The sequence below is a fragment of the Meleagris gallopavo genome, chromosome 2 (assembly GCF_000146605.3).
Source record: "Meleagris gallopavo isolate NT-WF06-2002-E0010 breed Aviagen turkey brand Nicholas breeding stock chromosome 2, Turkey_5.1, whole genome shotgun sequence".
In the NCBI taxonomy this organism is placed as follows: domain Eukaryota; kingdom Metazoa; phylum Chordata; class Aves; order Galliformes; family Phasianidae; genus Meleagris; species Meleagris gallopavo.
Genome location: NC_015012.2, coordinates 21,879,231 through 21,893,885, shown reverse-complemented (window position 1 = coordinate 21,893,885; position 14,655 = coordinate 21,879,231). Strand labels below are relative to the sequence as shown.

General features: G+C 39.7%; 1 protein-coding gene across 2 annotated transcripts in view; it reads left to right on the top strand.

Moving 5' to 3' along the window:
* Positions 1 to 14,538, top strand: part of TRERF1 (transcriptional regulating factor 1) — a 33,567-nt gene extending 19,029 nt beyond the window's left edge. For both annotated transcript variants that reach the window (XM_031552374.1, XM_031552373.1), the window contains 9 exons: positions 54 to 114; positions 862 to 1,001; positions 1,722 to 1,825; positions 2,978 to 3,053; positions 8,225 to 8,313; positions 9,138 to 9,251; positions 9,761 to 9,949; positions 10,436 to 10,644; positions 11,306 to 14,538. In XM_031552374.1, the coding sequence (XP_031408234.1) occupies positions 54 to 114; positions 862 to 1,001; positions 1,722 to 1,825; positions 2,978 to 3,053; positions 8,225 to 8,313; positions 9,138 to 9,251; positions 9,761 to 9,949; positions 10,436 to 10,644; positions 11,306 to 11,627 (1,304 nt within the window). In that variant the 3' untranslated portion in view covers positions 11,628 to 14,538. The remainder of the gene's footprint in view (positions 1 to 53; positions 115 to 861; positions 1,002 to 1,721; positions 1,826 to 2,977; positions 3,054 to 8,224; positions 8,314 to 9,137; positions 9,252 to 9,760; positions 9,950 to 10,435; positions 10,645 to 11,305) is intronic.
* Positions 14,539 to 14,655: the final 117 nt, after the last annotated feature.

Sequence of the window (14,655 nt, the reverse complement as noted above, 5' to 3'; positions counted from 1 at the left end):
ATATAGTTGTTACCAAAATACTTTGTAAACTCAAGAATTCTGTTCTGTTTCAGATAGCATTGATGGAAGTGTAATTCCAGTGACACCTGGGCCCGGCGAACAGACTGTTGAACCGTAAGAAAAACAATATTTCTTTTGTCTTTGCTTCTGTAGACTAGCTTCAGCCTAGGATTTGTGCATGAAATGTTTTGGACCAAACAGGTAGTGTTCAGCTGCCTGAAATAGTATTGGACTGGATGTGTGGAAGGGTACTACTGCATGGTGGAGCAGTGATAGTGGGAGATATGGATGTCCTGGTTCTAAAATGCTAGGAGAGGCTTAGCTGAAGTTGCTGAAGGTGGAAAATTTTTGGTAATGTCCGGGAAAAGGACGACATGAACATGTGCAGTTCCACAACTTCTGCTTTTATATATATGTTGCCGCTGGAGCTTTGGAGGGAGATGTTTTCTGGTGGGTTCCTTGGGGCAGTCTGCAAACAAGGTTGTCCTCCTGGCAGTAACGTTTCTCTGCTCTTTACCACAGAGTCATTCTCTGTGGAACAGAAAGCTAGTGTTTCCTGCATCTAGCTTTTTTGCTAGGCAGTATGTACATAGGCTCACTCAGGTTATCTGTAAGGTACGATGTCTTGATATAGTTTAAATCATGCACTGAAATTCTGGTTTTCTCCCGAGAGATCAGTTCTCTCTAATACTCAAAATACTTATCCTGTTGAGAGTAAAGCATTTAATAAGCAATCTGACACAATTTCCTGCCACTCCAGTATAATAAAAGTTTTTTTTGAAACAAAATGAACACAATGCGACTTCTGTTTTTTCTGCACATTGCGTAGTTGAATACCTATTTGCTTATTTGTTATTACAGACGAATTAATATTGGGTCCAGGTTCCAGGCTGATATTCCTGAGCTGCAGGACAAATTGCTAATGGAGAAAGATGTGCACAAGGCTACTCTGGTTTGGAAACCGTGGCCAGAACTGGAGAACAAAGTCTTCCAACAAAGAGGTACAAAGACTTGCTGGTTTAGAAGCTCATACATCACCTTGTGCCTTCTGAAGAAATTCTCATTGATTTTTCATTTGTATCCTGTACAAAACACTCAATACAGCATTAATTACTGAGAGTGCAGAGCAAGAGACCAGAACTACATATTACAGATTCAGAGTGACATAGGCCTTTAAAATGAAGTGCAGATGAAGTGTTCTCTAGTAGCCAACAGGCAAAGGTCATTGCTGCGGTTTTTGGGCAATGAACTGCATGATAAGGGCAGAGATCACAGATGAGAGGTGGCTCCTGGGTTTGTCCTGTGACCATAACACAGATAAAATTTGATTGTCTTAATGACTCCTTCTAGACCTGAGCAAAGTTTGTTCCTGCTTTTAGTGCAGTACATTTCTCTTTCTGTGCCCTAGTTGGAGTCTTGTTGCAGCAACATCACTGGCCATATGTGCCTGTGCGAGCCACTGCTCACAGCCAGACCTCTGCCTCTAGCTCTGTAATACCCCATCACACCCCAGGGGTGCACTCTGCAAATCCAGGCATATCCTCTCCTCAGAGAGTGATCCTGAAACCAGAAGATAGTTGCTGGGGTGGGGGGAGGAGGAGAATATGAAAGCTGCTGCCCTGAACTACATTGCCTGTGAGTGACATTGCAGGATCCTTGTCTCAGGTTGTTTAACTGACAGGTACTGAATTGGCAATAACATGCGGACTTGTTTCTGACAGTGGAAGATCTCTTAAATATGAGCTGTTCCAGCGTCTTACCTGGTGGAGGAACTAACTCAGAATATGCTTTGCACTCTCTCTTTGAGGCAAAAGGAGATATTATGGTAAGATAAGCTGAAAAGGGAGAGATGCTCATCTTTGCAGATAAGTTAGCATGCTTTATTAAATGGATTTAGATACGGTTATATAAAAAAGAGATTTCTGATTGATTAGCAGTGATGCTTTAAACATCCTGTAACATTTTTGGGGAATGACTTTTCCTTTTTATTCTTTAATAAATTTAAATTTCAAAGCACTGCCTCTCTGAAGGCTTACTGTATATTTCAGATAGATAAGATTACTTAATTTATAGCCTTGGGGTTTTGAATGTCTCCCAGTGCTTTCTCCAGACCTGATATTTCACAAGCTTTGTATTTGGTCATAGAGAGCTTAGTCCTCCTTTAGCCCTTACAAAAACTCCGTTTTTTGTAACAGCAATCACATCTACTTATTTGTTCAGAACTGCAAGGTAATTGCATACAGTTCTCATATAAATAATGTATTTCAAATATTTGCATTAGCTTTGTGATGGGGACATTACTAACTAAGGCTAAACCTCCATTTTGCCCAGCATTCAGGAAAGACAAAGCCTTGCCCCAGCTTCTGGAATGCCAATTTAAAACCAAATAAAGCAGAACGCAGAATGAATCTGGCAAGATTGGCTGGTACAGTGTTCTTTAGCTCACATCTCAGTTTCTTCAGGCTCAATTAAGTGTACCTGAGGGCAGGTGACTGTCAGAAACTGAAACTTACTATATGGGGGTATGCATTGTCAGGGATAAAAATCAGGAATCGCCCAAATCATCTTTCTTCATGATCCGACCTAGAATTAATTATTTTGGTGCCATTCTTAGCAGATGTTGACTTAAGCAGATGTTCTAAAAATAAAGTTACCAAATCAACCATTAAATGTTAGTATTAATACTATCAAACACTATAATTGCATTGGTTTGTGGCAAAGAGAAGGGAGGGAATTGCTGGATGTTGATAATAGCCACATTTGTGCTAATTAAGGATAGACAAGTGTGCACTAGTTGCTCTTACATGGGCAACAGTGTTAGTGGGGTTTGGAATCATTTGTTGTGATTTTTTTTAATGAGAAAAAAAAGACAAACTGATTTCATGTTATCCTACCGAATAGACTTCTAAATACAAATATATGGAGCAACTGACTGCATTTGCTAATTTTTTATTTTTTTTTTGTCTTATTCATTTAGGTTACTCTTGAGAAGCTGCTGTTGAGGAAGCCAGTGAGATTGAAGTGTCATCCTTTGGCAAATTACCACTATGCTGGTACGTTTCCTTGTGATTTCTGTATCTATTCTGTATCCAGAGTCCAAGGCTGGCATCCCAAGCTGGTGTGTGGGATCCCGCTGCACTCTCTGCTGTCTGCTGCTGGGATGGCAGCCTCTAATAGAGGATGATGTGGACAGTGCTGAGTGGAACTTCTAGAACCTTTTGTTTACAAGTTTGACAGTTTTGCTCGACTAATTATGTACAGAAACCCTGTATTCATGTTTCTATGTAGGGTTCTGCAGGTTTAAAACTGCCTTGGGTTTTATTTTTCTTTTAACTAAAATTTAATATGTCGATCTTCTTTTAAAACTGCTACTATTCATAGATTATTAATTTACAAGCGGTAAGGTTTTCCTACTCTGTTGTGTTTTCCTACTCTGTGTCTGCTGTAGTACCTTTCTCTTCTGATATGGTGCTGTGAATGTGATAATCATGAGCATCCATCGAAAGAGACAGTACTATAGCTGTCTTGTGTCTTAGTGCTGAATGCAGAGCCTCTATTTGCATGCATCTAGCCTAAAAGAAACAGGTTTGGAATAGTGTCAACTTTAACAAGCACAGCAAAAATCTCATTTTAGTTACGGAGCAGAAGTGCTCTGTGAAATACACAGAGTGATGTTATCATCAGCTAAGCATAGCTCAAGGTAGCAAGTGTCCCTCCTCTGCAGAAGTCCATGTTATTGCTCAAGGCTTTGTAGTGCCTAACAGCTACTTTGACACATGGAGTTTTACGTAAGGGACATAAGACTTTATCTCCAGTTTAGGCTGTGGTGGAAATAAGCCGAGAATCTTCTGGAATTCAGTCGGACAATCACAATGTTCAGGGTCATATACTCATTTCCAGTTACACTCATTGTGTCACTTAAGTGTAGAATCAAGTTACTTGCTGATTGTAGCAGATTTCTAAATAGCAAGGACTCTTTTGTAACAAACTCCTGGCCAAGACTTGAGACAGGAACAGAAATGTGTCTGATGGCGGCTAATCACAAGAGTGAATGAAGGTGAGGATCAAATTTGATTTTTAAGAGGAGGGAGATGGCTTGTGCCTTTGAAAACAACTCCATTGCAGTCTAGAGGATGGACATGGGGCTGGATGGAGGAGGATGTCAGCCAGGAGCTGTAACCAGGGTTCCTGGGGGTTCTTGTCTTAAGAGATAACACCAAAGCGTGAGGTGGGTCAGGGAAGGAAATCAAAGGGATGAAGAGAGATCCCAGCAGCCTCATCATCAGTGAGAGGTTCAGTGAGTTCAGCAGATGAAAGATTTCTGCTGGTGTCAGAGGAGCAATAGCCTTTGCTGAAGCAAATTCACAGTAGTTTTAATAAATGTATTATTGTGATGCTGGGAGGAGCAAGGAAATATTGTTTTATTTCATCTTTCACATGGGAAGATGCTAATATTTGTACCTAGCACTGAAACCTGTGGACATTAGAATAACTCTACTTCTTAAGGAGGAAAAGAAATTGTCTGCATTTTACAGCCCAACAAAATCTCAGCAGTGTGGATTTAAGCAACAGAAAATAACAAGACAAAGCATTACTTAATAATGCTCTCAAATGCAGCATGTGATTGCAGCTTACATTGACAGCTATGTTCTAGCACCGTGTAGCTCTTGAATTATAGTCTTTGTGGTTGATAAGCAGCCACTCGAGGCATATGGGAATTTCTCAAAATCTAATGTGTGAATACTTTAATATAACTTGAAGTGATATTTGTTTCAGTTTAACTCTTTGGGCTTCCTGCTCTGTATTCAGAAGTAACAGCTATTAGGAACGGCCACAATTTAAGGTGGAGTACACTATAATAGAGCATGACAGTGAACTCCTGAGAATCAACTGATACCACAGACAGTAAATATCCAGACTCAGCACTGCCCTCAGACAAGAATGCAAGTGATAGCTTGTCCTTGAAACCTGTTGGTTTGTGAGAGGAAGTTGTAAAACTTCAGACCTTTCTGTTCACCAAGAGAATGGGGCACGTTGACTGAAGGATCCTTGGAAGAACACCCTAGTCTCTTCATCCTAATCCTTTGCTGTCTGCTGGAGAAGAGAAGGCTTTGGGGAGACCTCATGGTGGCTTTCCAAAACTTAAAGGGAATTTATAAACATTAGGGAAGCCAACTGTTTTCTTCGTCTGATAGTTATAGGATAAAGGGGAATGGTTTTAAAGCGAAAGAGGGGAAATTTAGAGTAGATATTAGGAGGACATTTTTTACTTACAGGGTGGTGATGCAGAGGAACAAGTTGCCCAGAGAAGTTGTGGATGCTCCATCCTTGGAGACATTCAAGACCAGGTTGGATGGTGCCCTGCGCAGCCTGAGCTGGGGGTGGCAGCAAGGGGCTTGGAAGTGGATGAGCTTTAAGATCTCTTCCAACCCAAAACATTCTTCCATTCCATGATTCTATGATTTGTCTGAGCAGTGTATTAGGGAAGAGAGAGGGAGCACGTGCCCAATATAAGAGGAGTGCTTTTTCAGATGCTTGATTCGTTTTTCATTTGAACAGTGGAATTTCTCAGGTCTCCTGCAGTAAGAATGGCAAGAAAGGTGGTCTCTGAAATAGTGTGCTTCAGATAGTCTTAAAACTTCTGATAGATACTATAGTGTGTGGATCAGATCCAACAAATGCTGAATGTAATAGATTTGAGCTGCCTCTCAAGGGGAGCTCCCTGAGTGGAGGTGTAGTTCCCTTGAAACCCACAGATTGGGCCAAAAGCCCCCAAATCCTTAAAAGATATTTCTGTGAGTTAATCAGAGCAAAACCAGTATTTTAATATGGCAGAAATGTATAATAAATGTTTAAGCCTAAAGATCATCTTTAAAATTTGATCTGTATTCCTAAGTCCAAAATTCTTTCTTGCTGCATTGCAGATTTCTCTATACACGTTCTGTATGTCTCCCTCAAGCTAACAAGAGGAAAAGTGGTTTCCCAGCAACCAGAGTTAAAAACAGCTTTTCTTCTGTTTCTTTTCCTAATGCAGGATTTATTCTATTAATTAGGTTACTTCCAATTAACCCTCATAATCTTATAAGGGTCTCTGCTAATACCATAGCTATTGGGGAAAATCTGTAAGGCCTGAATTATCTATAGCTGTACAATAGAATTAGTTCAAAGAAGTGATTTTTATCATTATTATTATTTCACGAGAGAACTGGAGAGGTTTGCTGAAAACTAAAATCCATCCTTGGCTGTTGTCAAGCTTTTTAAAATGTTATTTTGGCATAGTAGAGTAGGTTTCTGGACTGAATTAATGCATTTACCCCTTCTCAAAGGGAGGGTAAAAGCAAATGACTGGCAGGTGGTGTAGAAAGGGAACGACACTGGTTCAGGAAGGGAAAGACAGCAAGGCAGTGTGTCAGCAGAAAGATCTTTGGGTGATAACAGAATAAATAAAATTTGCTGCTTGAAGCCAGCACCTTTTTTTGACACTTAGACTGAGAGCTTTACTGTAAATCTCTGTGGAAATAGCTAATGCATGCTTATAGCCAGTACTGGAAAAATGTACAGAAAACAGGTTGCAGAAAAGTTAATTTTGTAGTTTTCAGTATATAACAGAGTGGTGAGATACTCTCTCTAGGCCTGTGAGCCCGGGAATTGACACTGAAAAGCAAAACATTTGCAGTTAATAAAAAATGTATATATTATTAGACTTAAATAACCTGCAGAGTTGAATACCACACATGGTGGCGAGCCCAAGTTAATTGAGTTCAATGCAGAGGCAAGCATTTGTGTGGAGAATGGTAACACTGACAGGAACATTTGGGATTTCTTTTAATGATGAAACTTCCACATACTCTCAGACAGACTGTAGTAGAATCTTCTCAGAGTCATTTCAAGGCATCTGCTTTATGACTTCTTGTATATCCTTCTTTTAATGTAAGTGATGCCTACTCTTACAATCAAGACACTGGTATTTGATGCAGTAGAGCAATTCTGTGTTCCTTCTGTTTGACCAATGCTGAGGAGACACACATTATTTCTATTTAAATGTTGATTTTGCATTTTCCTGGGCAGTTAGGCTGGTGAAGCAAACAGAATAATAATATTTGAAAGCTGTATGTACAGCTTCCATTAACTGATCAGGAAGCACTTTGCATGATTTTCATACTGCTATACCCTCTCTGTCTACTTGAAGCCTCAATCACAAAGAATTTGTGTCTTACCTCAAGCCATACAAGTGAAAAGCTGCAAAGGGATTTTTTGAGAGTTAGTGTCTGGAGTATTAAACAATAGATGGACTTCTGTGTAGTTGAAGATAAAGTGGTGTATGTAGGAATAGGCAGTACAAGCATTGCGTCTAAAATGATCAACTCTGTGGTGATATTTGCCCATCCGAAAGAGTCCTTGGGATTATCATGGTAGTTCTATGAAAACATCAGCTTTGTATTTTACAGCAGCTTAAAGAAAAAATAACCACAAGTCAAATGTTAAGAAACTAGAGAACATGGTGGTGCCACTGTGCAAGTCTGCAGATTATCACCTGCCTTTTTGGTCCCTGCATCTCTAAAGGAATGTTTTAGAACTGAAGTGTTTGCAGAGGGACAGCACTCATGACTAGCGGTGTAGAAGTGACTTGGGCTTATTAGTCTGGAGAGGAGGAAAAAAATGAAGTGACAGAAATGAAATGTAATCCCAAATAGCATGGAAGTGATGGTAAAGAATGGGTTTGTTTTTCTCTTGAAGAACAAGCGGTCATCCAGTGAAGCTACTTGGGAGCTAGGAATCAAAGGAAAGGAGGTGGTTTCTTCATACAGGTCTACTGATCTGCAAAACTCCTTGGTAAAGGATATTGTGGTGGTGAGAAACCCAATTAATTGGAAAGAAGATTGCATCAGCACTTAGAAGAGTGATTATGAAATAAGCAAATCGCAACAGATTAAAGAAATCCTCTGAACTGCAAGTGGTCAGAGGCTAAGAGAAGTTGGGGAGAGGCATTCTATTTGCTTGCCCTGATTTTACTGTTTCCTTGGCAACTGCCTGTGACTGCTGCTGGAGACAGCACGCTGGTTAGGTGGACTTGAAGTGTGAGTCAGTACAGCCATGCTTGCATTTGGGTAGCAGCAGTCACAAGCATGTGCTTGAGGTTTCCCACTTTTGGTGTTACATCAACACAAAGGTGGTAGGTTTTATTGCTTTTAACAAATTCACTGTGTGTGGTGTTTTTTTTAAGGCTCTGACAAATGGACACATCAAGAAAGGAGGCTGTTCAAAGAGGCATTGTCCACCTACAGCAAAGATTTTATATTTGTACAAAAAATGGTAAGGTGGCTTCTATCCTACCAACTCTTTTTGCCATTTGCTGCATTCCGTTTCCCTTCAGTTTCCCTCCAGTGACAGACCAGTTTATTGCAGGCATAGAACCAGTAGCAGATAGAAGGATGCTGTAAGGAGTGGTATTTTCCATTATTCTTTATGCAACTGCAGCACCAGTAAAAAGATAAATAATCTGTTCCTCCTGTTATTATATGTAAAAACTGACACACTGAAATCTTAAGTCATGGCATTGTGAGTGTGGGACACACATGGTGGCCAACTAATGCCTTTGTGTTCTCCAGCAGTTTGTTAACAGCTGCCTATATCACAGGTGTTGTGCCTTGAAACGTGTTCTTAAAGTGAGATTGTGTTTGAGCTTCATTTTCATGTTGTGTCACAAAGCGAAAAGGAAAAATTGTGTGTGTCTCAGGGCGGAATTAAATCCCTTGGTTGTTGGCTGAAATGTTGGAAAATGTTTGGGGTTTTGAAAATCAAATCTCAATTTTTGGAGATAAGTGTGGATATATATACATATATATATATATATATATATATATACCTTGTAAGTGTACATCCTCAGTCATTATCCAGCTAGAGTCTAGAGAATTCCAGGGAAGTGTACTGGAGCTGAAACAGTCAACACAAATTTGACTTAAAAACAATAATTAAAAAAATTATTCTGCAAGAGTATTTTTGTTGTATTTGAATTGCCTTTATTTCTCCATTTGAATATTTGGTAAATAAAACCTTCTTCTCGGAATATATTAAAGTTGTGTTGAATTAAAATGAAAACTTGAGACTGAACTATTTCTGCAATTATTTACCTACAGGTTAAGTCTAAGACAGTTGCACAATGCGTGGAATACTACTATACCTGGAAGAAAATCCTGCGCTGGGGACGGAAACACAGAACACGTTTAGAGAAGAAGAGAGAGGAATGCATGGTAAGCCTAGAAGAAATCATATCAATGCAATGTGTGACCACACATGCCTGAAATGTATCACAGTATCTCAGACACTGTGATAAAACTAGCATTTATACAGATTGGCAATGAATTCATAGTGTGCAAGGTCTGAATTAAAGGACTTCGAGCATTCTTAAGAGGCATGTTTGATTTTTTTAATTTTTTTTTAAGTTAAATCATTTAATTCTACTATGAATATACAGTATACATCACCATCCTAAAAGTGGGGAGGAGTATTGCACCTTGGCATCTGTAGGCTTCTGGACCACAGCTCTGTAATATAGTGGGGGGCATTTTGAGTGCAGCAGTGAAGCTTCATTACCTGTAATTTATCCGTGTAGTTGTGGTAGCTCCAGCAAAACCAGAATTTCAGCCAGGATGGGGAAAAACACTGAACCCTAGAAGCAGACTTGGCTACGTACTACTATCCATTAGTGTCTGTACTTCGCCATATTCCTAGTATTTCTTAAATGCTCCATCTATTTCAGACAAGTGGAGAAGAGGAAGTGTTAGAGGAAGATGAGGAGATTGAAGAAGACAGAAAGGAGGAAAGGGAAATGCAGAAGTCTCCTGACCCACCAGCTATTCCTCTTGTTGGACCTATAGACCTGCCTACCCTTCAGAGTCTTTCACTTTCTTCATCCACTTTCATCTGTGAAATGCCAAACTGTGGTGCTGTACGTGTGTTTGATGTCTTCAAATAATAGCGGGGGCTTCGTATCTTAACATATAGTGATTTTTGGAAATCAGATGTTTAGGCTATTCCTGGCCAGTGATACCTCCTGAGTATCTTTGGACAAATGATTTTGTCTGCTTTGAAATCCCTTATCATTCAATACAGGCAGTATACATGTATACATAGAATTGTATGATGTAGGGATGAGAAGTGCTATATAATGACAGCCACGATTACCTTTTTATTAAACAACTATAGGAGTAAGATAGCTCATTGGTTTTCTTTTATTATGACTGAGTTAGTTTAATTCTAATGGGAAATAGCTGAGAGCAAGCAACATCTGAACTTTGAAAATTGTTTGTGTGCATATCTGACATATAGTTGTTTTTTATAGTATGTATTCATTATACTTTTTCATGCAGTTCCTGTTGCAATTAAGTCTTTCTTGATTTTTATTTTTAATTCTCTCCACTCTACTGTCCATCAGGTGTTCAGTTCCCGACAAGCACTAAATGGCCACGCTCGCATTCATGGAGGTACGAATCAGGTGACAAAGCCACGATGCACCATTGCAGGCACTAAGCAGAAATCTGGTACACAGAGTGGGTACTGCTCCATCAAGAGTTCACCTGCCCACAGCACAACAAGTGGCGAGACCGACCCAACAACAATTTTCCCTTGTAAGGAATGTGGCAGGTAAGTGAATATAACTGTCTGCAGTACTGCACCACCTCTGCCTATTTGTATTTCAAATGAATAGTATTGCAACAAACTATTTATTTTGCTCTCATGATCTCAAAAGAACAGTTTCCCCATAAAACATCATGTTCTCTTACCAAATTCTTCAGAGGTTTTGCATGACAGTTTGGAGGTTTGAGTGACAATCTGGATGCTTCCCCTGCAGCATTTCATCTAATATTCCTGAATTTACTTCTCTATTAGAGTTCCTACATGTGACACTCCAGTTTCCTGCTTCATTACAGACTTGCATGGCATGGGCGTGGGTAACTTTCTCTATTTCTTTGCTTTTGTTTGTCCATTCTGATGTGAGATTCCTTCACTTTCTGTCTTTTGTGTAAGAATGTAGTGAAACTGAGCTCAGGCAGAATTAGGATGTGCATAGATACTGAAGCAATTGCGGGAACTGCAAAATAGCTTCAGCAGAGTCAGAGTAGGCCATTTTGATGCTGACAGGATGTACAAATCTGGTAGTCTGTCCCTGAAATTCTCAGCATGGCATTGCAGCTATTTCAGGACAAGGAGGCAAATGTACTGATAGGTTGTTGAGTGTTTTTTGGCTCCCTTCATCAAAAGCAATGTACTTTTATCTGCTTTTTTTTTTTCTTTAAAATTTTAGAGTATTTTTCAAAATCAAAAGCCGCAATGCTCATATGAAGACACACAGACAACAAGAAGAACAGCAAAGGCAGAAGGCTCAGAAAGCTGCAGTGGCAGCAGAAATGGCAGCCACTATTGTGAGAACTACTGGGCCAGCTGGGCATAGTTTGATCCCTCTGGATCACATGAGTTTGGTTAAACATGTTGGAAATGTCGGTGACATTGATGATGATGTTGTTCAGGAGTTAGGTGGCGTCATGGAAGAGAATGAAGTCATGGATGCTGACCTTTTATTGGATGATGAAGATGCAGATCTACTGCAGGATGATGCTGAGTTGTAAATAAAGTTGTTTGATAAAGACAGCTACTGAGCACACCCTGAATGCCTCAGTCAGGGAACCTGGACTGTTCGTTTATTCCCCATTGATTGTAAACTACCTGATGAAAAATGATAATTCTTTTATCCAGGTCCAGAAAAGAAATATGCTTTTTTCCCTTTTTTATTAATTTGTGTTTCTGGGGGGAGGAAATAAATACTTGGTACAAATATTCTTATAAGGTGTTTTATCTGGGCTTATTTTGCTGGTATCTTCCAAGGCCAGTAATCGGAGAAGTTCACGGTTCTGCTGTCATTTCCCTCGGTAGATCTTTAGTCTTAAACTCTTCCAGGTTTAACTTTACCCCACTTACAAGGATATCTTCACACATTTCTGATGGATTTTTTTTTTTAATTTTATTTTTTGCCTGCACTGGATCACTTCCAGCATCTTCTAGAAACTAAATGTCATCTTTATTAAGAAGATGATTATGTTCTTTTTCTTTGTGCTGTCATTTTAAGGGAAGTAGAGAAAAAAAATCTGCTTTAACTGTGAAATAAATACAGGAGTGACTGTATCATCTTTAGTATCACAGTACTTTTTCAGTTCTGTCTTGCCTTAATGCATATATGTTAGGCAGTTCATAAAAGCTTTGGTTACACTGTACATTTTAGAGCTTCATTTCTAACAAGGCTTTGATCTGCTGATTTTAAAGTGACCTAATTCAAGGATTGAAGAAAGATGATTGTGCTGTGGTTCACATCAACTCATGGGAACGCTGAATCAAGAACACTGCCTTGGCAATCAGATTGCACTGGAAATATATTTTGATGTGACAATAAATCACACTGTTGAATAGCCATGTCAGTGATTTTAGGAACATACTTTTGAGCACTGCAGGAGCTTACTCTCTTAATAGGCAAATGCAGGGAGACATTCTTGCATTCGGTGAATAGAGATTGATGGAGTATATGCCTTCAGCATATGTTAGTTATTATTCCTACACATGAAGTGTTGTTCTTGTGCCATTTTCAGTCTTCCTCATTACATCAAATTCAGGGTTGTTTACTTCATGAAATATATCCCAAAGGTGAGGTGACATTGCTGTTTAATTACTGTTTCTCTTTCTTCAGGCTCAGATCTACCTGCCTGATGTCTAAATTCACTTCCATAAATTTGGATTTGGTTTTCTACTTCAATAAAATCTAAAAATAATTGTACCCTACAAAATCGTTAGAAAATTTAGAACCACGGGAAGAAGTTGAGTTAGATTGAGTGGACCTTTAACAATAGAACAAGAGCAACGATTTTTGAACTTTCACAGGTAGTAGCACTGATTTTCTTCTGAATCTTTCACAGTGGAGGAGTGTTGTTAATTTTATAAAATATTTTGTAAGACTGACTTCAGATCTTCCAGTTTCCTAGTTTTTTTTATGGGTGGGGTTTTTTTTTGTTGTTGTTGTTGAAGTCTTTTTGCCACATTTCTAACATTTTAAGTGGACTCTGAGAGATGGAGGGTCTTATTTTCTACTGTCTGTCTTTTTTGTGTAACTATGCAAAATGAGGGTAAACCACAGTACCTTTGTATAGGAGTACTGGACCACAGTTTCAAAACCAGTGGGAGTCACTAGCAGAGAGGTGACTTCTCTGTCAAAGCCAAATACGCAAATTCAAATGGCCTGAAGTTTTCACTTCACGTCATATGTTCTGATAATAAAGAACAACCCTTTAAGAGAACAGCAATCACTTCTCAGTTTTAGTTTAGTAAAGTTCCCCTCTATGTGGTTTGTTCTATTTGCCTTGGGGGTTCAGAGACATTTTAGTTAGTTTTGACCAGAGGGTGGGATTTTGCTCCCATTGCTACAGAATGGATGATGTTCTCAATCGCTGTGCCTGTGTGTTTCAGGAGATGAGGCACCAGCCTTCTTTCCTTTCCTGAACTGTCTGTCAGCACACTTCCAAACAATTCTGTCCGTGCTGTGACACATCACTTTCACAGAGCCCATGCAACCCAGGTTCAGCTGGCTGAGTGCTCCCAGCTAAATCCCAATGGTAAATCTTGTAGTCTGCACAACTCTTAGTGTTTGCAAAGTGGGAGTTCTGGTGAGATGTGACCTGGGTTGGCTTCTAGGGGCCTGTGGCACAAACAATGCAGTAGAGCCTGCTTGCTCTTCCAAGCCTGTATCATTTTGAATTTCAAGGACCTCTCTGAGAAAGGCTGCTACCCTGGCAAAATGGAAATGTTTTCAGGTTCCCGTCTCAGTGGTGGGAAGAAAGCTGTGTGAAAGCAAAATGGTCGTGGAAGTCAGTGAGAGTTCTTCTTGAAGAACGGAGTGAAGTACAGTAGGAACTTGCGGGCTCCGTTCTGAAGAGCAGCTCTGTGCTAAAGAATCTACAGTGAAATCTCTAGCAACAGCTGGGCAGGTACCTGCGCTGCACCTGGTGTGGATATATAAATACATGTGTATATATGCCTGGTTCTGTCATAGCGATCGGGTGCCGTTGTACTGTACAGCCGAGACGATCATCCAACAACCAAAGAAACCATTCATAAAGACAGAAGAAGCAATTTCTTACACAGTACACGGTTTAGGCACCTGACATGGACTTCCCCAAGTGTGGCACTGGCTGATGTTACACAGCTGCTGTTCTTTTTGTACATATGTCGGGCAGTTTTGTTTCAAACAAGCTGTTTTATTACTGATGGTTGATGATGGAAAACTGTTCACTGTTCAACTCGGTCCTCTTTGCTAAAACCTGTACATACAGAAAACATATTTTATGAGAAAAAAAATCTTATTTTCAATATTTAACTGTTATTTTATTAGAAGATGGTTGTACATATTTTAGGTGCTTTAGTGTAAAAAAAAAAAAGGCAGACTGTTAATTTTAGGCGGCAGAGGAAGTAACAAAATAAAAATATCGATGCGTTTCATACAGCCTGTGATCTGTGCTGGTTTCAGGTCCTGCTGTCAGCAGGGAACGCGTGTGGCCCTTTTGGCCAGCCCGGCTCTGAGAGGTCGCCGAGCGCAGCCCGCCTGTGGGCGCCATA